At 41.2% G+C, this 22930-nt stretch overlaps 1 protein-coding gene across 4 annotated transcripts in view; it reads left to right on the top strand.

The window, feature by feature from the left end:
• EHF (ETS homologous factor) overlaps positions 1-11294 on the top strand; it is a 35640-nt gene extending 24346 nt beyond the window's left edge. For 3 of the 4 annotated variants that reach the window (XM_039866794.1, XM_039866813.1, XM_039866803.1), the window contains exons 4-9: positions 1125-1187; positions 3896-3964; positions 4085-4153; positions 9185-9247; positions 10519-10714; positions 10818-11294. In XM_039866794.1, the coding sequence (XP_039722728.1) occupies positions 1125-1187; positions 3896-3964; positions 4085-4153; positions 9185-9247; positions 10519-10714; positions 10818-10917 (560 nt within the window). In that variant the 3' untranslated portion in view covers positions 10918-11294. The remainder of the gene's footprint in view (positions 1-1124; positions 1188-3895; positions 3965-4084; positions 4154-9184; positions 9248-10518; positions 10715-10817) is intronic. The other variant, XM_039866819.1, reaches the window with a different exon arrangement.
• Positions 11295-22930: the final 11636 nt, after the last annotated feature.

Genomic DNA, 22930 nt, shown 5'->3' on the forward strand with positions numbered 1-22930 from the left:
TTTTACTAGAACCAAACCAAACAAGGCTCTATAAATAACCCCCAGGAATCTTCAGAAAGAACAGACTTACAGTTGAAGAATTAAAAATATTTACCTCCCACCTCCAATGAAATCTAATCCTTTAAAGCTTTGCTTTGATTGCAGCCTAAGGCAGGAAATCCTGAGAGGGGATGCGGCCGTCTTTGCCTTTCCATCTATGACCTTCCATCTTTGACCTTCAGTGGCTTGTTTGGCCCCACTGTGTGCTGTCGGTGCCTCTGCAAATGCCTAATGACCAGATTTCTCACCTTTGTTTTGTCGTTTGTCTTTTTGTAGACATTCTATTAATTTACAACTGTTAAGTGTTTACTTATACTAGACACTCTAAGTGAATTGATTCATTTAATGACCTTATGAAAAAGTGTTGTTCCCGTTTTACAGATGAGAAAACTGAAGGTCAGAGAGGTTAAAGGCATGACCCCTGCTCCCAAAATATTTATAATCTGTCTGGGGAAGAAAAACATGAGATTTATTCATAGATATATACATGCTTTTACATATGACTTATCTAGAGAGAAGCTGCAAGGCATAAATAAGGGAAGAATCACTGCATTTATCCACATAGCACATAGATTGGATCGAATCAAAATGGGTTTTGATTACATTTAGGATTAAAAAAGAATCGTTAGTTAAATTAAAATGATTTTCCTTATATTTTTGTTTTCATTTTGTATCATATCTTAGTTTTGGAAAGCACCTTAGAAGTCATCTAATGACTTTATCTAGTTTAATCCCCTAAAATTACAGATGAGAAAACCAAGACCCAGAAAAATGAAATGCCTTGCAGTTGTTAGTGGAAAAACTGGCCTTCTGATTTTTGAAGTTCTAGTCCCACCGTACTGGATGCCTTCCATATTCAAGCCCCAAAATTCCATCTGATGTGGGTGCCCTAGCTACTGATTTTCTGGACCAGGGACCCAGGCTTGGGTTTGTAGATGCAGAGAGGGAGGCCCCTCCCATAAGCACATGGAGGTGATCAGGCATGGGATTGACAGAAACTCTTCCAAGAAGCCAGCTCCATCTTTGTTTAAAATCAAGTTTTGGCTCCATGCGAGCCCCCTCTGACCTTCCCAATCTGTTCACAGGCCAGTGCAGCAGTGACCTGTTCCAATCCACGCACAATGTCATTGTCAAGACCGAACAAACTGGTGAGTGATAACAGACAAAGAGAGCCAACTTGGTAGGCGAAGCCCTGGGGAGGACGGTTGGGAGGGAGCACAGGGGAGTATGAGAGCAGGACATAGCCAATATTTTGGCAGGAGACCCAGGGATGCCTCCTCCCTGTCTGTCTCCAATGGGCCGTGAGCCTCATCGCTTACGCTTGGGATGAGTGACTGCCAACTATTTCTGATACCTAGATTGATGGTGAGCCTAATTCTGCCCACACTTCTCTGCTCCCCAGTATCGGTTAGGGCATCAGACAGGCTCTGGTCCAGGAGCTGGGGAAAACGCCAAGTCTAAGGGGGCCTCCTTCTCACCACAAAGAGTCAGAGGACTTGGACAAGCTAAGAAAAGCAAGAGGAGGGAAGAAGAAGGGTCGTTGTCTCCTCTCCCCATCTTCCTTTGGTGGGGGTGTTACACACACAAAAAAGGAAGATGTGAACTTGCTGTGGTACCTGCCATAGGCCCTTGGAGCTTTTGCAGGGATGAACAAAGGTAGCCGTGGAACCCAATTCCTGCCTTAAGTGCACTTTTAGACAAAAGACACCATTCTGGGCTCTGGGCTCTGCAGTCCCATAGTATCTACATTCATTCCTGGTCTTCTTCTCCTGCCTAATCATCCCTCCTTTCTCTGTCCCAAACTCTCTCCTGGGGACTTTCTATCTCTCTTGGAGACTTGCAGGGGACAGTAATTTCCTCATGAAGTTGTGTCCCATGGCCTTGCACCAATCAGAGCTCCTTGCATATCGACCACTGGCCTACAGCCTCTTAGTCTGGGGAGAACTGTGTGAGTCCCCCAAAGTCCACTGGCCATGATAAAACTGTGCAGCTGCCACTACTGCAGGCTCGCTTCCCAGGTCTTCGTCAGTGAGACCGTGGGACGACTGAGTTTGCCACAGGCCTGCCTGAGGGATGCGTGCCAGTCACCAAGGGCAGAATTTGACCCAGGAGTGATTTGCGAGTCACTCAGAGCTGAAATTGTCCTCATGCAGTTATTTACTCTTTTATAAGGGGGCTAGTCTACCATTATTAAAGGAAAAAAGAAGAGTTGCTAAACATGTTAATTAAGAAGCTCTGTCCTTCCCCGACAGACCAGGGGTTGGGGTTCCTATATGATCTGTACTTTATGGGTCTGACTGCCCTAGAGACAGATACAAGTCTTGGCAGAGAGATGGTGCCCCCGCCCCCAACCCCACTTGTTGTGACCAAGCAGAGAGCCTCATCGGAGAAGCCAGGGTGGTATGGCGAGGTCACGAACCGCCTGATAATTCCTCCTTGACCATCCAGACATTCTAGTGTTGCCAGTTCAGAAAAGCTGAGCCGAAGGGTGGAGAAGAAGGTCCACCCTAGGAGGAGGGGAGAAGAGGCTCACAGAGGGGCCAACACCTCCAAACCTTTTGGTTCAGTTTGTTTTCAGAGACAACAACAGATGTATGAGGTGATCCAACAAGGAGAGAGGGTGTAACCCCAAGAGATTGGGCTTGGGGTGCCCAAACATGTAGCTATTAGTTAAAATACCAGCTAAATCCCTATGTCGTAAACAGGAGGACTTAGCCAGTGACTCAGGTTTTATACGTTTTATGTTATAAAAACAAAATGAAACTCGGCCAGTGGTTTACCACCCCGGCCCTGAAATTCAGAACCCAGGCAGGAGGGGAGCTGAGGGCAGCTTCCATCTGTGAGGAGAAGAAAGCAGGAAGTTCCTGGTGGGGATGAGGTGAGAGCTCCTGCCAGATCTTATAGCTCTTGGCCAGCCAGGAAAGAAAATGCTTCTGTTGGAGACTAGCCCAGATGTGGGGGTTGCGTAGGAGTTGGGCTTCATTTGGGGTAGGTGGAGGGGACTTTCCTTTGAATCTGAAAACTGAAGAGTCACTTGGAATGAGATGCGTTTACCCAGCACACTGGGGAGACAGGGAGGAGAGGAAAAGAGACTGGGGAGGGAGACGGGGAGGGAGAGGGGAGAGACAGAGAGACAGAGAGAAATGCTCTTTTAAGATGAGGCAGCGGGGTCCCACTCTCAAAAGTTGTTTGATTTGGTAACACTCTCTTTCCCTTCTCCTCAGTTTCGTTTTGAGAATTTTATGCCGCCCCGTAAGCTAATTGGAGAAATCCTAGAGAGACGGGGCCGTCACCCAATTTGAGGAGAGATCTGTCTGGATCGTAGCAGTGAAGACACTATGATAAAACTGACTAGACTTTTCTTGAAAGAAACATCATTAATTCTCCCAGGAGAATATGACTAGAAAAAGATGCTCATTAATCTTAAATTTATTTGTCCCTAACAATTCTTTTTTTGTAGTATAAAAATATTTTGGTAATTATATAGTAGAATGAAAAATAATACCAGGCTTCTGAACCCATCCCTGCCCTGTGCACACTGAGAAAATTTCCAGGAAGCCAAAGCATTGGTCTAGGACAGAATCTCACTGTCGCAACTTCTCTCACTCCCCTAGAGATGTGACAGGTGTAGAACACACGGAGAGAGCCATACAAAGTCCATTTCCCTGGGACCCTAGAAGAAACATGGAGTAGCGTTATTATAAAGTAACATATGACTGAGGCAGAATCATACCCCTTCTCTCCGAGGACGACCCCCTATGTCTTGAGCTTCTTTGATGAGCAGTGAGTTAGAAAAGGTGAACTCTTCCCTCAGGGACGATGATTGCTGACTTTTCTCATTTTCTGTCCTTTGCAGACCCTTCCATCATGAACACCTGGAAAGAAGAGAACTACTTATACGACACCAACTATGGTAGCACAGTAGGTAACTAACTCCCTAACATTTAAGGCCCCATTGCACGCTTATTCTGTTTTTCTCACAGTTTCAAAAAGTTGTATTACAAGGAGGGTGCTCTTAATGTCCTTTATCTTTTTATTGCTATAGATCTGTTGGACAGCAAAACTTTCTGCCGGGCCCAGATCTCTATGACAACCACCAGTCACCTTCCTGTTGGTAAGCTGTCCTGACATCAGAGGCTAAGTGTGCCTCATGCAAGGGCTTACTGAGCATTAATGAGAATTACCAACATTCTATGTTTTTACTTTGCTGGAGTCTTTCTTATTAAAAGGTCAGGAAAGGAATGAATTACTATTTATAAAAGATCTGCTTTTGAGCCAATATTTGTACATTGAAAATGGCCATCAAGGATGACTCTAGGAAAAATGTCTCCTGTGACACTGAGTCACTCTCTCGTGACAACAACCTCTCTTTTTAACAAAAACTTGCTTTTGGGAAATTATTCACATGTGAGTATAACTTATAATTTAATTTCCAGCAAACTATATTTGGCTTTAGAGAAAGAATATCTAACGGTGGCATTCGGAGCTCTGTGAAACCAGTGGTGATGGTCTTTGGGTAGAGAGGTAGCAACTGGAAAATTTTCAGGACCCCAGGAATCATACTATTTTGTCAGTTTTTGAAATCTCACCCCGATGGCATCTCAGGATTCTCCAATCAGAGAAATTACACTTTATGAATTATGGTTAAGGGGTGGGGTGGGGGGAGGGCGGTGGCTATCCATGATTCAATCACGGTTACACTGAATGAGAAGGTTGGACTGCTGGGATTCTGGGAGAGGGGCTTCCGATTACATTCCCTCCCCCTTTTATAAATAGGCACATTGGCATGGACCGTGCAAGAACGAATGTGCTAGGGAGGTGAATAGAGGGTGTCGTCTTGTCCCTTGATCTGGGTACAGACTTGTGGACCTGTTCGTGTGTATGAAATGGAACTTAGACGTTCCCTGGAATTGAATTCGGGGCAATATAGATTTCAATGACTTTATGAAAGAAAGCACAGAATCAAACAACAACCCCTCCCTCACTGCCTCCTTTTTTTTTTTTTTTTTTTGTGTGTGTTTTTGAGAACTGAAATAATGAAAGCTTTTGGTTTGAGGTTCTGTTCAGGTCGAGCCCCTAGAATGAGAGGGCTGGGAGCCAGTGTAAATGGTTCTAGAACTGAGGTTAAGAACTGAGGCCAATTGACTTCTCTCTTTCCTCCTCCCCCCAACGACTCATAGCATAATGTGTCATTCTAAGTATTTCTTGAAACTAGGAAACAGATCAAACACTGGCTCTTCAATGGGTTTGCCCTTCTGGGGGAACTGAGCCAACTGAGGTAAAATTTCTGTGGCAATTGTTGCCACTCAGTCAAGAGCAAGTGTTTCAGAGCTGAAGAAACAACTCACCCTGCTCACCCTCTGACTTCCTTGCACACTTCCTAAGGTGTCACCTCCCACGTCCCTCCGGTTGGGTCTTTGGCTTATGGCAAAAGATTCCAACTAAAAATAAAGTTGAACCAACCACTTCCTGAGCCTCAGGGGTTGTTAGGTCTTGAGGCACCTGTGAAACCTAAAAGCCATAATCACAGCTCTACCATCCTCACAGCCAAGTCACTCTTCTCTTTTCTATATCCTGACTTACCTTCTAGAATCTCAGAAGCTCTAGAGGACTTAGAGGCCGGTTTCTGCTTTTATATTTGCAATTAACTGAAAACTCACTGAGTCTACCTATCCCGTTTTTGAACAGTCCCTCTTAAAATGGGCTTTATAAATCCGCTCTACATTATCTCTCTTGATACTCCATCCCCTCAGCCCTCATTCCTATCCCCAAATTGTAACACGGACTGGAAAATAAGATAAGCAAGCCAGGCCCTCTATCAGAATTATTACTTAAAGAATCAATTCAGTGTCAGGGGTTGACAAATTCTTTGGAGTACCAGCCCTCCAGTAGGATATTTAATTACAGCTCTATATGAATCAATTCCTTTCAGAATAGTCTCTATTGTATGAGACCAGACCCCTATCCCCCTCCTACCCGCCCCAAAACAAAACAAAGACCTTTGTCATTTGTCTGAGTCTTTAGATTTCAAGCTCCCATTAAATTGAATGCAGTTAAATATCTTTCTATGTTTTAATGCAAGTTACAAGCTGAGCTAAGGCGAGGCCCAACATAAACTGATGCCCTCTGTGATAAATGCAGGTGGGGAAGCGGCTTTGTTTTGATTTCTCTGTCATCTACCCATTTCATAAAATGGCCGCCGCCAGTGTTCCTGATCTGCCCGATAGTCCTTGAGCCAATCACGCCAACTCAGGCTTGATGTGTTTATTCATTGACTTGTTGAGCCTAAAGCTAGGGTGGCACAGTCTATTATAACACTGAAATTTGTATATCCCGTAAAGAAATGGCTCACAGCTGAATCATATGCAAATGCTTCTAATCTTTGCTTCTTGCGAAGCAGCTTAACTGAAGTCAAGATCTGCGACTTGCATCATAAGCCTGTGGCGTGGTGCTGCCCCTGCCCCATCGGGCCTTGGTCCGAGATGTCTGGGAGCTGAGAGAGAGAGAGCCAAGCTGGACTGCTTCCCCAGAGCAAGCTATTCTTTTATAAACATGAATCACTTAACCGTATAGTTACCTTCAAAGGTTTGGACTATTATTTGGGGGTGAGGGGAAGACAGAGGATGAGAGGCCATCATAGGAAAGAGAGGTTTCAGATAAAAAAAATTAGTGCTAAGGCAGGTCAGTGATTCCACAGCTTGCCCTCGCACACTGGTAAACGGGACAAGGAGGCTGGAAGAAATTCAAGTTTCATTTTGCCTTTGGCTGCATGTTCCTCTGTACGATGATGGGAATATTTTTATTTGGGGATTTTTTAAAAGTTTGGTCTTTCCTGAGCTGGATAGAGGTCTCACCTAGGTAAATAGCTGACATCACAGAGGAAGAATTCCCTCATGGTCTATCTGGTCTGGGGTTTTTTAATCTGGAGTCCATGGATTCCTAAGTGAACCACAAACGCCTGAAATTGTTTATGGATTGTTTTGTAAGTGTACACATATTTGCATTTTTCTGGGGACAAGGTCCAAGGTTTCCATCTTATTCACAAAGTTACCTTAACCCCAAAGTAATTGATTCTACATCAACTTGAAACCATACACAACAACTGAGGACAATAAGCTGAGAGACACTGGGGTTTTCTGAATTTAACCCTGCCTCTGAGGTAATGGCCCTGCACCCCTCCCGGCTGCCATTAGAAGAAGAGCTTTGCTTGTGGCCTGCTGGGTAAATGCCACTCTTTGTCTGCAGAACAACGTGGCCCTGTCAGAGTGATGTATCACTTGGAAATCAGGGTGGGTGCCAGATCTGTTGCAATATTGTCACATCCTGATGGGATGTTGCAACCTCACCCCGAAACCTGCAGGGAGGGAGAGTGGAGTCTCCTTGCATTTCCTGTGAATTTGTCCTTCTAGATTTCAGAGAAACCCGAGTCAGGTGCAGGTCTCCTGCTGACAGTGCCTGAGGAGACATTCTTAACCAGAATAAGAGGTTTCTTTTCTCACCAGATCTTATTAAATCCCTTTTCTCCATTCCACCATGACTTTCAGAGAAACTGCTGGGAGCCCTGAGTCGTGACAATCTATGTGGTCAGATAGGTGGATGTGTCCATGCACAGTGGGAAATATGGGATCATCGTAGGAGTTGTCTTTTCCCTACTAACTAGAGCATTATAGAATTAGCAGGGAAGACTTTTGTGAAATCTGTTATGTGCTACCAGCTTTGCAAATGACATAGAATAGTGGTTACGGGTAAAACCTTTTTGTGTTCACATCCTGGCTCTATTCTCGGGTTGTGTGACTTTAGACAAGTCGTTTGACCTCTCTGTGTCTCTGCTCCTCCGCAGCTACAAACTTCGGACCCTAATAGTACCTGCCTCATAGGGTTATTGTGTGAATTAAATAAAGTGATTCAGGTAAAGTGCTTAGCACAATGGGTGGTATATAGTAAGTGCTCAGTAAACAGTAGTTATCCTTCTCGAACATTTTAGTTACGAGCTATAATGGTTATTCAAACTTTTTTGAATTATGGACCACTCTTGACAATTGAATGAATGCTGTGGACCCTCTCCCTTTGCAAGTAGTTTCAGTCAGCCTGCATTGCCCTTAAAGACCACACATGCATGGGTCAGTGAACCCTACGTCAGGAAGCTCTGATGTAATGCACGCAGAAGGGATCCATTTCACTGGCCCAATTTCTTAACAGAATTGTCTTGCATTTCAAAACTACTCTGTATTAAAATTGGTGGATTTTTAATTATGGGATTTTGAGGTAATATCTGCCTTGGTCCTCCTGACACCTGAAGTGTCCACTGACACATACGTGCGCGCGCGCGCGCACACACACACACACACACACACACACACTGCTGGATCATTTAGTGTTCTTTTCAAGAAGTTTTATTTCACAGATCCGCCTCTGTCATCTCTTTGGTGATAGTCACAAAGGTTACCATAATGAGTTATTTGTTAAACTAATCTGTGTTTCCATAGTCCATGGTGGCCCTCTGTACTGAGCTCAGGCCAGTCAATGGCCTCTTTGTCAGGCTGATTAAAATGTAACTTTGCATGCCAAAAAAGGCACTCCTTTGGCTTAAAAGTCATTTTTCTTTGTTATAAACGTTTACATTTTTGTATTATGAAAAAAAAAAAAAGAAAAGAAAACTACTTTCAATGACCTAGGTCCTTCAATGACTTTCCATCTCTCTCCAATAAAAGCTAAAATCCTAAAAGGTCTCACAAAGCCTTAATGATCTGAACTTCAGTTCCTACCCTTTGCCTCTTACTCACAGCCCACTTCCTGCTCTGTGGACATACCAAACACACAATGACTTCAGGGCCTTTGCGCTTACTATTGTCATTCTTAGAAGACTGTTCCACAAGCTCTCTGCATGGCTGTCTCCTTCACACATCCTTTTGGTCCTCTTATCCGAGAGGTCTTCTGTGACCACCTTATATTAAATTACAAATTAGCCCCATCTCCACACTTTCATTCTTAGTTCTTTCCCTGCAGTATTTTTCTCCATAGTACTTATCTCTGTTTTGTTTTGGACACTAGGCATGTAGTACATGCTAAATAAATATCAGATAAATGAGTGGATGAATGAATGAAGGAAATAGGTAAATTAAGCAGCTCTCATTTTTCTCTTTAGCAGAGTCACCTGATATAAAGAAGGAGCAAGACCACCCTGCCAAGTCCCACAACAAAAAGCACAGTAAGTTGTCTGGCTTTCAGATGGAGCTGGGCGTGTCCCTTCATGTTGGGTGTAACCCGAGGTCACTAGTTTTTAGACAATTATTGCCTCTGCCTACTGACCCCAGTTCACCTCAGACTGAGGAGGGTGAGAAAATAAAGGCATCACTTGCTGACAAAGTAACCCCCACGACAGTTGCTTCTCAAAGTGGAACTTCAATGGGTATTTCCCCCTCATTCTGTTCTATTTGTTTTAACAGAGATGCTCAGTGAATAAGAACTGCTTGCAGGCATGGAGTTAGAGGTTTCCCCTTCTCCAGGAAAAAAAAAAAAAAAAAAAGCGGAAGGAGGAGAAAGAGGGGAAGAAAGAACTGATGTGTATTATTTTTTTTCTTTTGCTGAATGTTGGCTTCCTACCTTTGTGGAGTTATTATTCCGAGAAATGACTGTTTATTCTTAAGATTCGACAGTGCTACTTGAGAGTTGCATTTTCCCCAATAATAAAACCTTATAAAAGTGTATGAAATATCAGAGACAAGGCATAGGGGGAGGCATAGAAAGAAATCGAGATAGTATAACCTAGAAATTATAGGGAATTGGACATCTATATTTATCTGCTATTCCATGTCATCTCGCAGAACAGAATTAGCACAGCCCCTCAAACTGGAGGACTCGGGGTGGGGTTGTGTGCCACAAGTCTAGTGCGGGTAAAATTGAATTTGGTTACTAATCTCATTAAAGTAGCTGCTTCATTTTCAAATTGCCTTCCTTAACCTCTGTGAGAGCTCACCTGAATCTATTCAAGGAGTTCAAATTCTAGAACCCAACTGATGTGCATTTAGCTAAAACACAGTTGCTGGGTGGGAGCGATTTAAATGGTTGAGGTACTAAATAAAATTGGTTGAAAGCTGCTCCCTTGGGAAGCAACAAGTTGAAATGAATCCCCAGCAATTTGTCAACAATATTTAGAAGATACTCCTCATGATGCAGGGCACTTAAGACCTATTCTTTCAACGTGGCTTTGCCATTTGTTAGCTGTGTAACCTCGCCGAGTCACTTAAATTCTCTGTGTCTATTTCCTGATTTGCAAACTGGAAACTTTGTGCTAGTTCTTTCTCAAACACCTTTTTAAAAAATCTAATATTTGGGAATTCTGTGATCTGGCTTCACTGGCGGGTAGGGGAGAACTGAGTATCTCCTACTCTATGGAAGATACTCCAACTCTTTGGTCATTCTGCCTCTAATTCACTGTGACTTGGGCCATTACTAGATGCCGTTTCTGCTTCTCCTCAGATCCACGAGGGACTCACTTATGGGAATTCATCCGTGACATCCTCCTGAACCCAGACAAAAATCCAGGGTTAATCAAGTGGGAAGACCGGTCTGAGGGTATCTTCAGGTTCTTGAAATCCGAAGCTGTAGCTCAGCTATGGGGAAAAAAGAAAAACAATAGCAGTATGACCTATGAAAAACTCAGCCGAGCGATGAGGTGAGCGGTTTCTAGTCTCTGAACGTGAGAAGGCCACACGACCAGCTGTTTCCCTGGCAGGCTTAGTCTGACGAGCCACCTTACACAATGTCCTTTGTTACAGATATTACTACAAAAGAGAAATTCTGGAACGTGTTGATGGACGAAGACTGGTATATAAGTTTGGGAAGAATGCACGTGGTTGGAGAGAAAATGAAAATTGAAGGTGCTGACACTTGGAACACAACCTGAACGTACCCCAAATCATAACAAACCAAAAACTTCTGGACATAAATATTTCAAAGACTATTTTTCTCTGATATTTATGTACCATAATGGGGGGAAAAATCTACTTCTAACGGGAAGAAGGAACACTACAGTCGAAAAATTATTTTGTTACTTTGAAGTATGTTCTATATGGGGAACAAATGTACACAGTTTTCTGTGAACTATGATGCTGTATGCGGTTGTGATTTGTTTTTGCCTGTATTGTGAAATTCTTTTCCACTACAAGAAGAACCAGGTTTGCTGCCCTGTGCTTCTTGCTGAGAGAAAGAAAAAAAAAATCAGAGGGCATTAAATGTTTTTATATGTAAAATGATTTAGGAAAAGGTGACGTATCCTTCGCACATAAGCATCCACACGGCTTCATCAAAAGAGGTGGGCAGGTTGCTAAGATGAACTCCAGGGTCTCAGACAGACAGGATGAACCAGAGGATGCTGGGAAGTTTAACCTGACCCTTAGGAGCCACTGAGTGGAGAATGAGGATTTCCAAAATCCAGGAGGACTAATCACTGCATAATCACATGACTTGGCAATGTTTAAATCAGTGAGAAGAGTAAAACTGGGGCCTTTTACTCGTTCGGGAATGATTTCCCTGATGCCAAGGCTATCTTTGCCTTTCCCACCTGGGTTATTGGTAAAAAAACTTCAATTGCCATCTCTGCTCACTTCTAGTTATTTAAGACAGGGTCCAGCCTTGTTTATTTTTATCTCAATTGCTTAAAAATAAATGGGAAAAGGAGATGGTGATGAGTTTGCTCTTGTATTCTTATAGTCCATGGTTTCTCAATTGGCACAATTGACATTTTGGGCTGAATAATTATTTGTTGTATATTAGTTGGCTGTCCTGTGCATTGTAGGATGTTTAGCAGTATCCTCTACCCACTAGATGCCAGTAGCACTCCTGTCCCCAAAGTTGTGACAATGAAAAATGTCATCAGACATTTCCCACTGGCCCCAGGAGGGCAAAACTGACTTTGGTTGAGAACCACTGATTTAGCCAGTTAAGACAAAGATAGTGATTTATTCTCAGAACAAAGAGATGAATAAGATCTTTTAGTCCCTAGAAAGAGGCAAAAGCAAGACTTCAAAGTCAGTTCATTTTTAATTTTTAAAATATTAGGGACAGTGAGTTTAATATCTAAAGGAACTTCTTTTCAGAAGTCCAGATTAGAGCCAAAGTTAGATAAACAAGATAATGTACAAGAACTAAAAAAAAACATTTTCACTGGAATCACAAAACAGAGTAAAAATTGCACTGTAGAAGAAAATGTAGAGAGAAAAAAAAATATCCAGGGAAAATCTTTTTTGCAGATGTTAATTCTTATCATCTTTCCTCTTTTTGATCATCTCTTTCCTGCCTCATATGAGCTCATCAAAGTGAAAGGCGTGTTGCCTAGATTTCCAACCAAAGAAATGTTTTTGTTTTTTGTTTTTTGTTTTTTTTAAAAAAAAAGACATAAGAAAGGAAGGATGTAAGAGAAAAACAGAAAACTCAGCTCAGGAACTATGAGCAATAATGACCTGGAGACTTCTGCGATGACACGATGGTTCTGGAGTGCCTGGAGACTTATGCTTGGGCCCTGCGGTCTGGGAAGACTGTGAGCCCGTAGACACTTAGCTAATGGGTTTGAACATCCAGATCCCTTTTGCAACTTTTCTTTTTGGCTCCCCATGTCCTTGGCTTTCTCCTTCCCCTCCCTCTCTTGAGCAATAATATGTGGCTGAAGACACGTATCAATAAGAGGGAGTGCTCTTCATTAACTAATGGAGCACACGCCACAGTGCCTTACCCAGCGAAGGTGAGCAATTCTTAGTCAATGGTTGCAAGGTGTTTGCAATATAGTCAGAAGGCTGAAAGTAAAAAGAAATAATAATTTGTTCTAATTATGAGAATCATTATAAATGGTAACCTTGGAGAACTACCTTAGTGAGATGAATGACCTTCTGAAGGTACGACCAAGTCCATTGTTACTCAGCGTTGTCAAGTGACAGTTACTGGGGGAACTGAGAAAAATAACAATGAGCAGCCCAGATCCTAGACATTCCTGCAAAAAAGACTCACCTTGCTTTTCAAGCAAGACTAAAGAACCATTTGACTATACTTCACACAGAATGAATTCAACATTCAGGTATTTGATATAGACATGTGAATGTTTGTGTGTCTGTGTGTCTCTGAACTGTGTGAGAATATCAGGGACATCTGCTAATTCTCTCTCTGCTATTCCTTCCCTGGCTTTGCCTGTTCATCATCCAAGGTGGCCAGATTTTTTCTGAGTTCACCCTTCCCCACACCTATAAGTTCCTCCATATTGGCCTTGGCTCTTTCTGTACCTTCTCCATTGAAGAGAAATCTTTGCTAAGTTGTAAGTGAGTTTGGGGAGTACCAGCTGGAACAGTTCTGCAGATAATTACCAGATTGTGTTATTTGTTGAAAGTGGCAGTTTCTTGGCACCAGTTCCTATGTAAATAGGCTGGAGGATTAAGTTCTCAGCATCTCTCTCTATTGTGTTGGCTTGAATTTGCTGCATTTTTCTATGTGCTGTTCGTGACTTGGAGAACTCAAGGTAATCAAGCCATGCCAACTTGGGGTGTGAAAAGAATACTTCCCACCACAGTGTTGAAAGGGAGAGCCAAATCCCAGAGATAAGCCAACATCAGGTGAAGCCCCCTTTCTTTTGAAGGATACACGGCTTCTCATTTGAGAAGCTCATCTGTGCTGAATGCTGACGTGGTCATTACATATGGACTCCTTGAACCCTCCTTAAGCTTGGGTGCTTATTTATCGTTTTCATGGGAACTTGAGGCAGGAAATGTATTGCTAAGATTTTGCCAGACTTAGATTGCCCGAGCTCCTAGATAGTTGACTTGATGAAATCTGAGTAAGGCCCTGGCTCCCAGGGACATACCTATACCTTCTTGTACTTGCCTTCTGAGCCAGGCAGTCCCAGATTATGAGTTTTCCTTTGGACATGCTGGTTCTTCCTCCAAGTTTTGCCTTCTAGACTGTAAGCTCTTTGAGGGCAGGGACTATATCATCACTATTTCTTTCCCAGTACCTAACATGATACAGGTACTCAATAAATATTTGAGTTAATGAATGCAAGTCTTCTGGAAGACTCTTCAGATTCGAAGGCCATATCTATAATTGGGATGTGAATCATTTCTTCACTGGAATAAGAGTACAATGGCCATACCTTCAAGAACGTATTATTTATTAGATGACATTTTACTGTGAGACTCCTTACTTTGCCTTCCTACTTGTGCTGAAATGAAACCAAACGGGCTGTTTGCTTCCTCAAGTCACATGTTGGATGAGAATTCTCTTGCCTTATTAGGAACTGTGAGATTTATCTGGTATAAGAAGCCAGTAATAAACCTTTGAACTCTTTTAACCATGAAGATTATGAATGTGTTTATATGATGTAAATTGCTATTTAAGTGTAAAGCAGTTCTAAGTTTTAGTATTTTGGGGTTGGTTTATATATATATATATATTCTTTTTGAAAAATATGGAGAGATCTTGTGATGAGTCATGTGTATTAGATTTTAGTTTTGCAAGTGTGTTGTTTTTCAAATGTATAAAATATAAGAAAAGGTAAAATAGTAAGAGGGAAAGGCAATTATATTATTCTTCTAGAGTTGAAAAAGCATTTGTTGAATGCCTACTAGGTGCATGGCACAAAACCAGAAATGTGCTTATCTAACTATATATATATATATATAGTTTTGTAAATACTTCATGTGAACCTATTGGATGAACACTTACTGTATGAAAGAAAGACCAGCATGGCAGTCACAATATCAGAGCTGAATTAACCTCAGCATTGGTTCTCACGATTCCATTTCTAGAATAAGAGAGAGAGCATTTAATAAAAACCTGTCGAGGATATGTCTTATGAACCACTGAGATGTGTAAGCCTTCACAAATTTAGCTAAATTGGGATTAATCTTTCTGTAGCTACCTGCACAATTCTTGCTTTTCTTCCCATCTGACTTCTGGGTTGACAATTTGTGGATAACGGCCCACTGCTACTATTTTTTAAAAATCAGAAATCTTGCCCTTTAAACTATGTTAAATTCAAATTTCTCTTTTATGAAAGAATTATATTTTTCAAAATATGGCTTTTTGTTTGATGGGTCCCCCAAAACACTAATAAAAACCACAGAGACCATCCTGTAACTGAGTGTTTCATGCTTCAACAAGCCATCCATAACTGGACTTAGAGGAAATACACTTAGTCTATAGCAACAAAATGTATGCAGTTCCCGCATTTATTTATTCAATAAGCATTTATTGAGCATCTACTCTGTACCAGGCACTGTCCTAGGCACTGACTTATGGCAGAGAATGAAAGAGATAAAAAACTCTGCTCTTACGAAGTTTATATTCTATGGGTGGACACAGATGAGAAACAAAACACTAACGAACAAATAAACAAAATATAGCTTATCGGACATGTAGTCAAGAAATGAAGAGCAAGGAAGAAGAGTGTGCTGGAGTACGTAAGGATGTATTGCAAGTTTAGGCAGGGTTAAGAAGGAAACATTCCAGTAAAGATCTGAAGGATGTCAGGGAAGGAGCCATGCAGGTAACTGGGGGAATGATGCCTTACTGGAGGAACCAGCAAGTACAAAGGTTATGAGGTGAGTGTTCTCCTCACGTGTCCAAAGAACAGCAAGGAAATCTGTTTGCCAGAGTGGACGAAGCAATAGTAGGAAACAAAGTGAAAGAGGCACCGACGGGCCAGATCACACACAGACCTTGGAAGCCATGAATGAGGGCTCTAGTTTTTCTTTTGAGTGAGAAGTGGGGCCACAAAGGAGTGACAAGCTTCAACTTCTGGCTTCAAAGGACCTCTCTGGCTGTTGTGTTAAGAATGAATTGCAAGAAGGCATTCAATATTGAGTGTACATTTTTACTCAAGGATGAACAAAGGGAGGTAGAAAAGATCGCTCTCACATTTGCATTTCTAACACAATACTTAAAAATATTTCAAGGCAGTAAGTGAGTTCTACCAGTTCATAACGTATTCCAGGACCCAGAAAGTCTCAGTCGTTCAGTCACTTAACTTCATAAATAATAATGAAAATAATAATAGCTAACCATTTTGAGAAGATCTCCTTGGTCCCAGGAACTGCAATATACTCTTTACGTACATTTAATCCTCATGGAAGCCTGTGACACATAGATATTATCCCTAATTTTCAAATGAAGAGAAATGAAGCTTAGAAGGGTTAAATGACTTTCTCAAGGTTACACATCTAGTTAATAAGTTGGAAGGTTGGCATTATTCACCCAGTTCATACACTTAACCCTAACATTTCTCTAGTTCATCAGGATACTATTACTACTCTCACACGCACATGTACACACACACACACACACACACACACACAGAGTTTTATGATGAATACTGAGTTAAACAATCTGTTACAAAGTTATTCACTGCCATGATTTCTCAGGGCTTTTGTTGTGATGATGGGGACTGTGAATCTATGAGAGAGAAAAAGTGTTCCCAATCTCCCAAACCTATCTGACAATGGACCCTTTTCATCAAAGAAGATTTTGTGAAACCAGTACCCTTTAAAACACACTCGGGGAAATGGTCACCTTTAGTGATTTCTTCTCTGATGTAGAAGAAGCAGTATTTTCATGTCTGGGCCAAATTAGTATGCTGACAATATTCATGCGCATCAAATTTGACCAACTTTGTATATCTTTCTCTGCTTTTCTCATTTTGAAGAAATTCCCTCACTGCACCGAGCATTATTTGTTTCACAAAGAACTTGCAAAGTGACTCTTTTTGGGGAACTATGAACTCTCCTGAATTTTAACTCTTCAGAACTATCTGTTCAAAATGATAGGCACTAGCCACACATGGCTGTGTAAGCTTAAATTAGTTAAAATTATATAAAAGAAAAATGTAGTTTCTTAATGGCACTACCCACATTTCAAGGGCTGAACAGCCACATATGACTAATGGTTACTGTATCGGGACAGCGCAGATAGGGAACATTTCCGTAATCAAACAAAGTTCTATTGGATGGCACTGCTCTATATTCTGACCTGGGACGATGGGGTAAGTGTAGAAACGGTAGTGAGCAAAACTAACCAACAGTGAAATGAGATCCAGTTTGCCTTAGAAACCAAAGGTGACTCTGAATTGTAGAGAACAAAAAAAAAAAATGTCCAAAGCAAATATCTCTGTGTTTGCTGGAATGGTGACAGTATCTGCGAGTGCAAACAAGTTTAGTGCTGTCAGTGGAGCCTTAGATTTGATTATTGAGGATTTGACGATTCTTATCCCCAAACCCCACAAATACCCTACAGTCATTAATATAAATGTTCCAAGGATGTGGCTTTCTGGTTGAGAATATTGGCATTGAGTGGAGATCGCTGAAATAGGAAGGAAAGTAAAAGATCCCTAAATAGAAATGGCTGGCCCTGCCCACTGTGTGCTATAAATGGCACTAATATAATCTTCCTTCTTTTTAAGACCACCTTCTTGAATAAGTAGTCTACGCCATAGGCCGTGTCCTGATCAGTCAGTTCTTTTTCATTGACTATCATAATCTGGCCTCTGTTCACATCAAGGCACTGAAAATGTCCTCTTGAATGTCACAGTTAGTCATCCCAGTCTCAAGGACTGTGCTTAGTTATTCCCTGTGCCTAAAACTTTTTAAAAAATAATTAATAGATATATTTTTTTGCTACAGTTTTAGATTTACCAAATAAACGAACACACAGAGTTCCATATACCCACCACATTAAATTATTTCTTTTTCTTTTATCGTTTTTTAGTTTCAGGTATACAGCATAATGGTTAGGCATTTATATAATTTATGACATGATCCCCCGATTACTCTAGTACCCATCTGGCACTATACACAGCCATTATAATTATTGACTATATTCCCTATGCTGTACTCTACATCCTCATGACTGTTTTATAACTACTAATTTGTACTTCATCATCCCTTCACCTTTTTCATCCTGTCCCCCAATCCCACTCCCGTCTGGCAATCACCAGTTGGTTCTCTGTATCTGTGAGTCTGTTTTCATTTTGCCAAACTGCTCTTTGGATCTTCATGTAGCTGGCTTCTTCCAGTCATGAAGGTCTCAGTTCAAAAAGTCACCTTTGCTAGTCACACTGGCTTCAGCTGCTCACCTACTCCCCATCACTTCTTGTTATATTATTCTCATTTTATCTTCTCAGGACCTACACTATCTGAAATTATATTTGTAACTTATTAATTTACTTTTCTAGTATTTATTTTCCTTTCCAGAAAGTAAGCTCCAGGAGAGCGGGGACCTTGTCTGCCATGTTCGCCAACATACTCCTAGAGCTAGGCTGTGCCTAACATATGTACCTGATTCCATAAATATTTGTTGAATAAGTGAAGGATCCTTTTATTTTCAAGTTCTAAGGCCTTTCTTTAACTTCATGATTTTTGACCTCCCTCTGTACTTTAGGAAAAGATCTACTCCCTTGTTTTCTGCAAATGTTTTCTCCTGCTTTCCTGAGCTCTCATTCTTCAGTTCTTATGCTTCTCATCCTTCTAACTGCATGTGTTTCCTCAGATTAAACCCTCTTCTCTTCCCCCTCTGCATTCTTTCCCTCAAAACTTAGCCTTTCAAAGCTCAGTTCAGAGACTTCATAAGGATATGGAGGAAGTACAGGCTTTTTTTTTTTTTTTTCTGGTCCTGACTTCAATTCTAACTAGCTGAAGACTGTGAACTTGTCACTTAACTTTTTCACTCCTTAGTTTCTTCATCTCTTAGATGGGAATACATACCAGCTTCCCAGTGGTGTTGGGGAAACGGAGTGAATAGATTCCAATATTTGATCAGTCTATAATTTATGGATGGTTTCTACCTGAAGACACTATGCCAAGCACTTTGCTTTTAATTTTTTTTCTTTTAATGCTCACTCTAACCCTGTGAGAGAGGTTCTACTGTTACCTCCATTTTGCAGATGAGGAAACTAAGGCTCATGGAAGTAGAGTATCTTGCCTGAACTCACCGTGCCAGTATGTTGCAGAGCTGATATTTGAACCTCTGCTCAGCTGAGTCCAGAGCTGGGGTCTTAATCATAATGCTTTATTGTCTCTCTTGGAAAGTGTTATAAAAAAAAAAAAAAAACCCTGAACAGAGTAAAGGAATTGTTACAAAAAAAAAAAAAAAGTATTTAGAGTGTTTAGTCTGGGAACACAATGATATCTAGCCAGCAGGGATGTCTTCGAGCCGTTTAACCCTGTGTTAAAGTCTTCCCCGATCATCTCTAGCCAAGGTCTAAGATTTGGAGAGGATTTGATGTCTGATCTGCCTTAAAATCATAGTCCCAGAGATGCTTAGAACTGGACGATTATTTAGTGCAAACTCCTATTGTTTGAGCACAGATCGCTTAACGCACAGATTCAGAATCACCCAGGCTCTTAGCTGGGAGAGGAAGCCAGCTTTCCGGTTTTCCCATTCATGCATCCTTTCATCCAAGTGTGAGCTTCTGGCCATGGGTTCCTCATCACCACACAGGTCTTCTATCTTCAACATGGGAACAGCCTCAGGAAGCTCCTTTTCATCCTGGCCTCCATGGTGATGGTAACCTTCCTATGCCGATTCTTCAAATCCAGCCAACATTATCTCACTTCTGGGTCCCAGCCAGGCCTGGGAGGAAAAACTGCATATCCTAGATGTTAGTGGAAAAGCAGATGTGGAAGCGAGTGACCGAGTCAAAGTTGCTAAGAAATGACGAACACAGAGGTCCCTAGCACTGCTGCACAGGGAGAGAGTATGGAATCTGGTGAAAGATCCCATTAATCATAAGCTTCCACCGTCTTGCTCTTACTGTGTGTGTGTGTGTGTGTGTGTGTGTGTGTGTGTGTGTGTATGGTGTGAAAGAGAGAGAGAGCTGTAGAGAGAGAGAGGAGAGAGAGAGAGAGAAGTGAGAGAGAGAGAGAGAGAGAGAGAGAGAGAGAGAGAGAGCTTGCCTGTCCTCCTCTCCTCTGCTCTCTGAGTCTCTTGCAGAGTCTCCATTTCTTTACCATACCCCTCCTTCCTCTTGCTCATCTGTGTCTTTCAGACTCCTTTTTTCTCTAAACCTGTCTTTCCAGGTTGCTAAAAGACAGAGAGCTGACAAGAGGACAGTCCCGGACCAGGAATGGTGCCACCTCTCTGAAAGCCTCAGTGGTGACAATAACAAATGATATTTACCCAAGAGTTATTAACACATCAACCATTCTCTCCTTCACTGTTTGGTCATGTCATTCAGTACTAATGGACTTTTCCAATGGCAAACAGAAAGAGAAGAAGAAAAACAAATAGTGTATTCACACTAGGTAGAGCTGGCGATCCTTCCTGAAACTGTGAAAACAGAGGCCATCTCTTAAGTTTGACCTGAGGACATGTCTCACCTGGATGAGAATACATAGGATTCTGGGCCCATGTTGGATTCTCCACTAAGGTTCCCCATGAGAGGGAAAGCAAGAAGTAAATGATGTGGCTTCACATACTCAACAATTTCAACTACGTATTGATCACAATCAAGGCTCCAGGCACTGCATCAGCTGCTGCCACAGTGTCCAAGGCAGAAAAAAGGCAAGGTCAAGTGACTGGTCCGAGTTTGCACAGCAGCTCAGTGTGAGAGCCCACTTGACTTCCAGTTCTCCTTCATTGTGCTGCTTCCATTGATGCCCATTCTTTCTTTAGGAAGGAGATATCCTTCAGTCACCGGACTGAAAAAAACAAGCTAGCAGAATAAAAAGCACATGCTTTTGAGTTGGATCAACCCCATTTCCAAGTATCATACTTTCACTAACAAGCTGGGGCACTTTGGACAGGTGACTTAACCTCTTTAAGCCACAGCTTCCTCATGAATAAACAGGCTTTATAACTTGGAGGAGATAGCCAGATAACCAGGTTATTATATAGCAGTACAATCAATAATAGCAAAATGTAGGAAGAGCATTTGTTCTAGTCATGGCTGCACTACTAACCAGCCATGAGTTTTTGGGTAAGTTTCTTAAACTCTCTTGCTTTGGTTTTTCATCTGTATATCAGCAGGTTAAACTAGATCATCTCTGAGGTTGTTCCAAATAGAATTTATGAAAATAAGTTTGAATCTAGTCCAAATTTTATTTAATTGTTTATGATTCTGCCAAACTATTTATTTTGAAAATCAATTGAATTACATTTGTTAAGTAACTCATAAATTCATTTTTATTGAATAAATTTGACACCTAGCATTATGTAAGTTTAAGGTGCACATGTTACATTTATACATTAATATATTGTAATATGATTGTCGATGTAGTGATATTGATCACATTACATAATTATAGTACAATATTATTGTTTATATTCATTGTACTGTACATTAGATTTCTATGGCTTGTTTACTACTTGTACCCTTAAACACCATCGCTCTCCCCCTTACTCTCCGGTTTTCACAGGTTTAACTTTTTTAGGTTCCATATGTAAGTGATACTATATAGAATACCTTTCTTTCTCTTTCTGACTTACCTTGTTTAGCATAATTGCTCAAGGTCCACCCATGCTGTCACAAATAGAAGGATATCTTTCTTTCTCATGGCTGAATAACATTCTGTTGTGTATTTCTGACAAATTATTTAGAAATGGCCCCCCTCATCTCCCTGGCATGAGTTGGGGAGCTGAAAGGAACATGGAGTCATCTCTGATGGTTTTCTAGTACTATGGAGGTGGGAGGGGAGTGAACACAAAAGCAGCAGAGCCTGGGTCCCTGTATATTTGTAAACAATTCCAGGGGAGCTTGCCCTTTGATATCTAAGAGTTGAGTCTCCAACTGATAAAGCTGCCTCCTGGAGATATGCTCATAGGTAACAGTGATGGCTGGCTGGTATTTATTTGGTGCTTATTCTATCAGGCAGAGGACCATGCACTTACTAGTATGATCTCATTTAATCCTATGAGGTAATATCATTATTACGATCTTCCCCTTGGGGTGAGGAAATTGAGGGTCAGCATGATTAAATGATTTGTTCAAGTGGCAGATTTATGACTAAAACTCAGCTCCCAAGCAAGGACACTTCTATCATACGAACTCCTAAGTTGCTAAAGGAAGCACCATCTGAGGTTTGAACAGCTGAATGAAATTCCCACCCTCACTTTTTTTTTTTCCAAGTAGGCTTTCTTAGAAACAGGAAGTAGAATTTAGCCAAAAATAAACAGATCCCTGGGGCACTGAATGTAATTTGAAATTCAAAACTCATGAGAGATATTGTCTTTTCTTGAGTCTGATTGGTCCCAGTTATGCTAACAGTAGAACCACAGATTGGACTCAGAGTGCCCGCAGTAGGAACACATTACATGTCCACAAACAGAACTGGTCCTAGAGAGTATGTGTGTGGTGTGTGAGTGGTGCAGTCAGGGGTGCGGGCGTTGGAGGAGAGAAAGATAATTCCGCAAACTCTTCACAAAAGAGTGAGGTTTAATTGGCCATTGAAGGAGAGGGATTATTTTCACTGTTAATATAATAACTTTATAAACAATGTCTGATGATTACTTGAAAGAAGAAAAATATAGAAAAATAGTAAGAAAGTTTTAAAAAACTCAAACTCCACTACTTAAAATAACCATTGTATACATTTGGTGGACATGATTCAAGGCTTTTAGAATAATAAGATAAAGGGATTGAAAGCTGGGAATTAAGAGAGAGGAGGATATAGGTGAAAGAAAGCAAGACTTCTCACTGTATAACTTTATATCTGAACCATATTAATGTATTAGCAATTCAACAAAAAAGATACATGTATAGACAGAAATAATTTTATAAAAATGTGACCTTGTATACTATTTAAAAATTAAAAACCATTCAACTTGGGACATAGAACTCTCTTCCTCAAGACTGTGTGATATGAGGATGTGACTCACAGAACTACTGCAACTTTTTTGTTTGTTTGTTTTGTGTTCGCTT

This window comes from Pteropus medius, unplaced genomic scaffold, assembly GCF_902729225.1.
Source record: "Pteropus medius unplaced genomic scaffold, Ma_sr-lr_union100, whole genome shotgun sequence".
NCBI lineage: Eukaryota > Metazoa > Chordata > Mammalia > Chiroptera > Pteropodidae > Pteropus > Pteropus medius.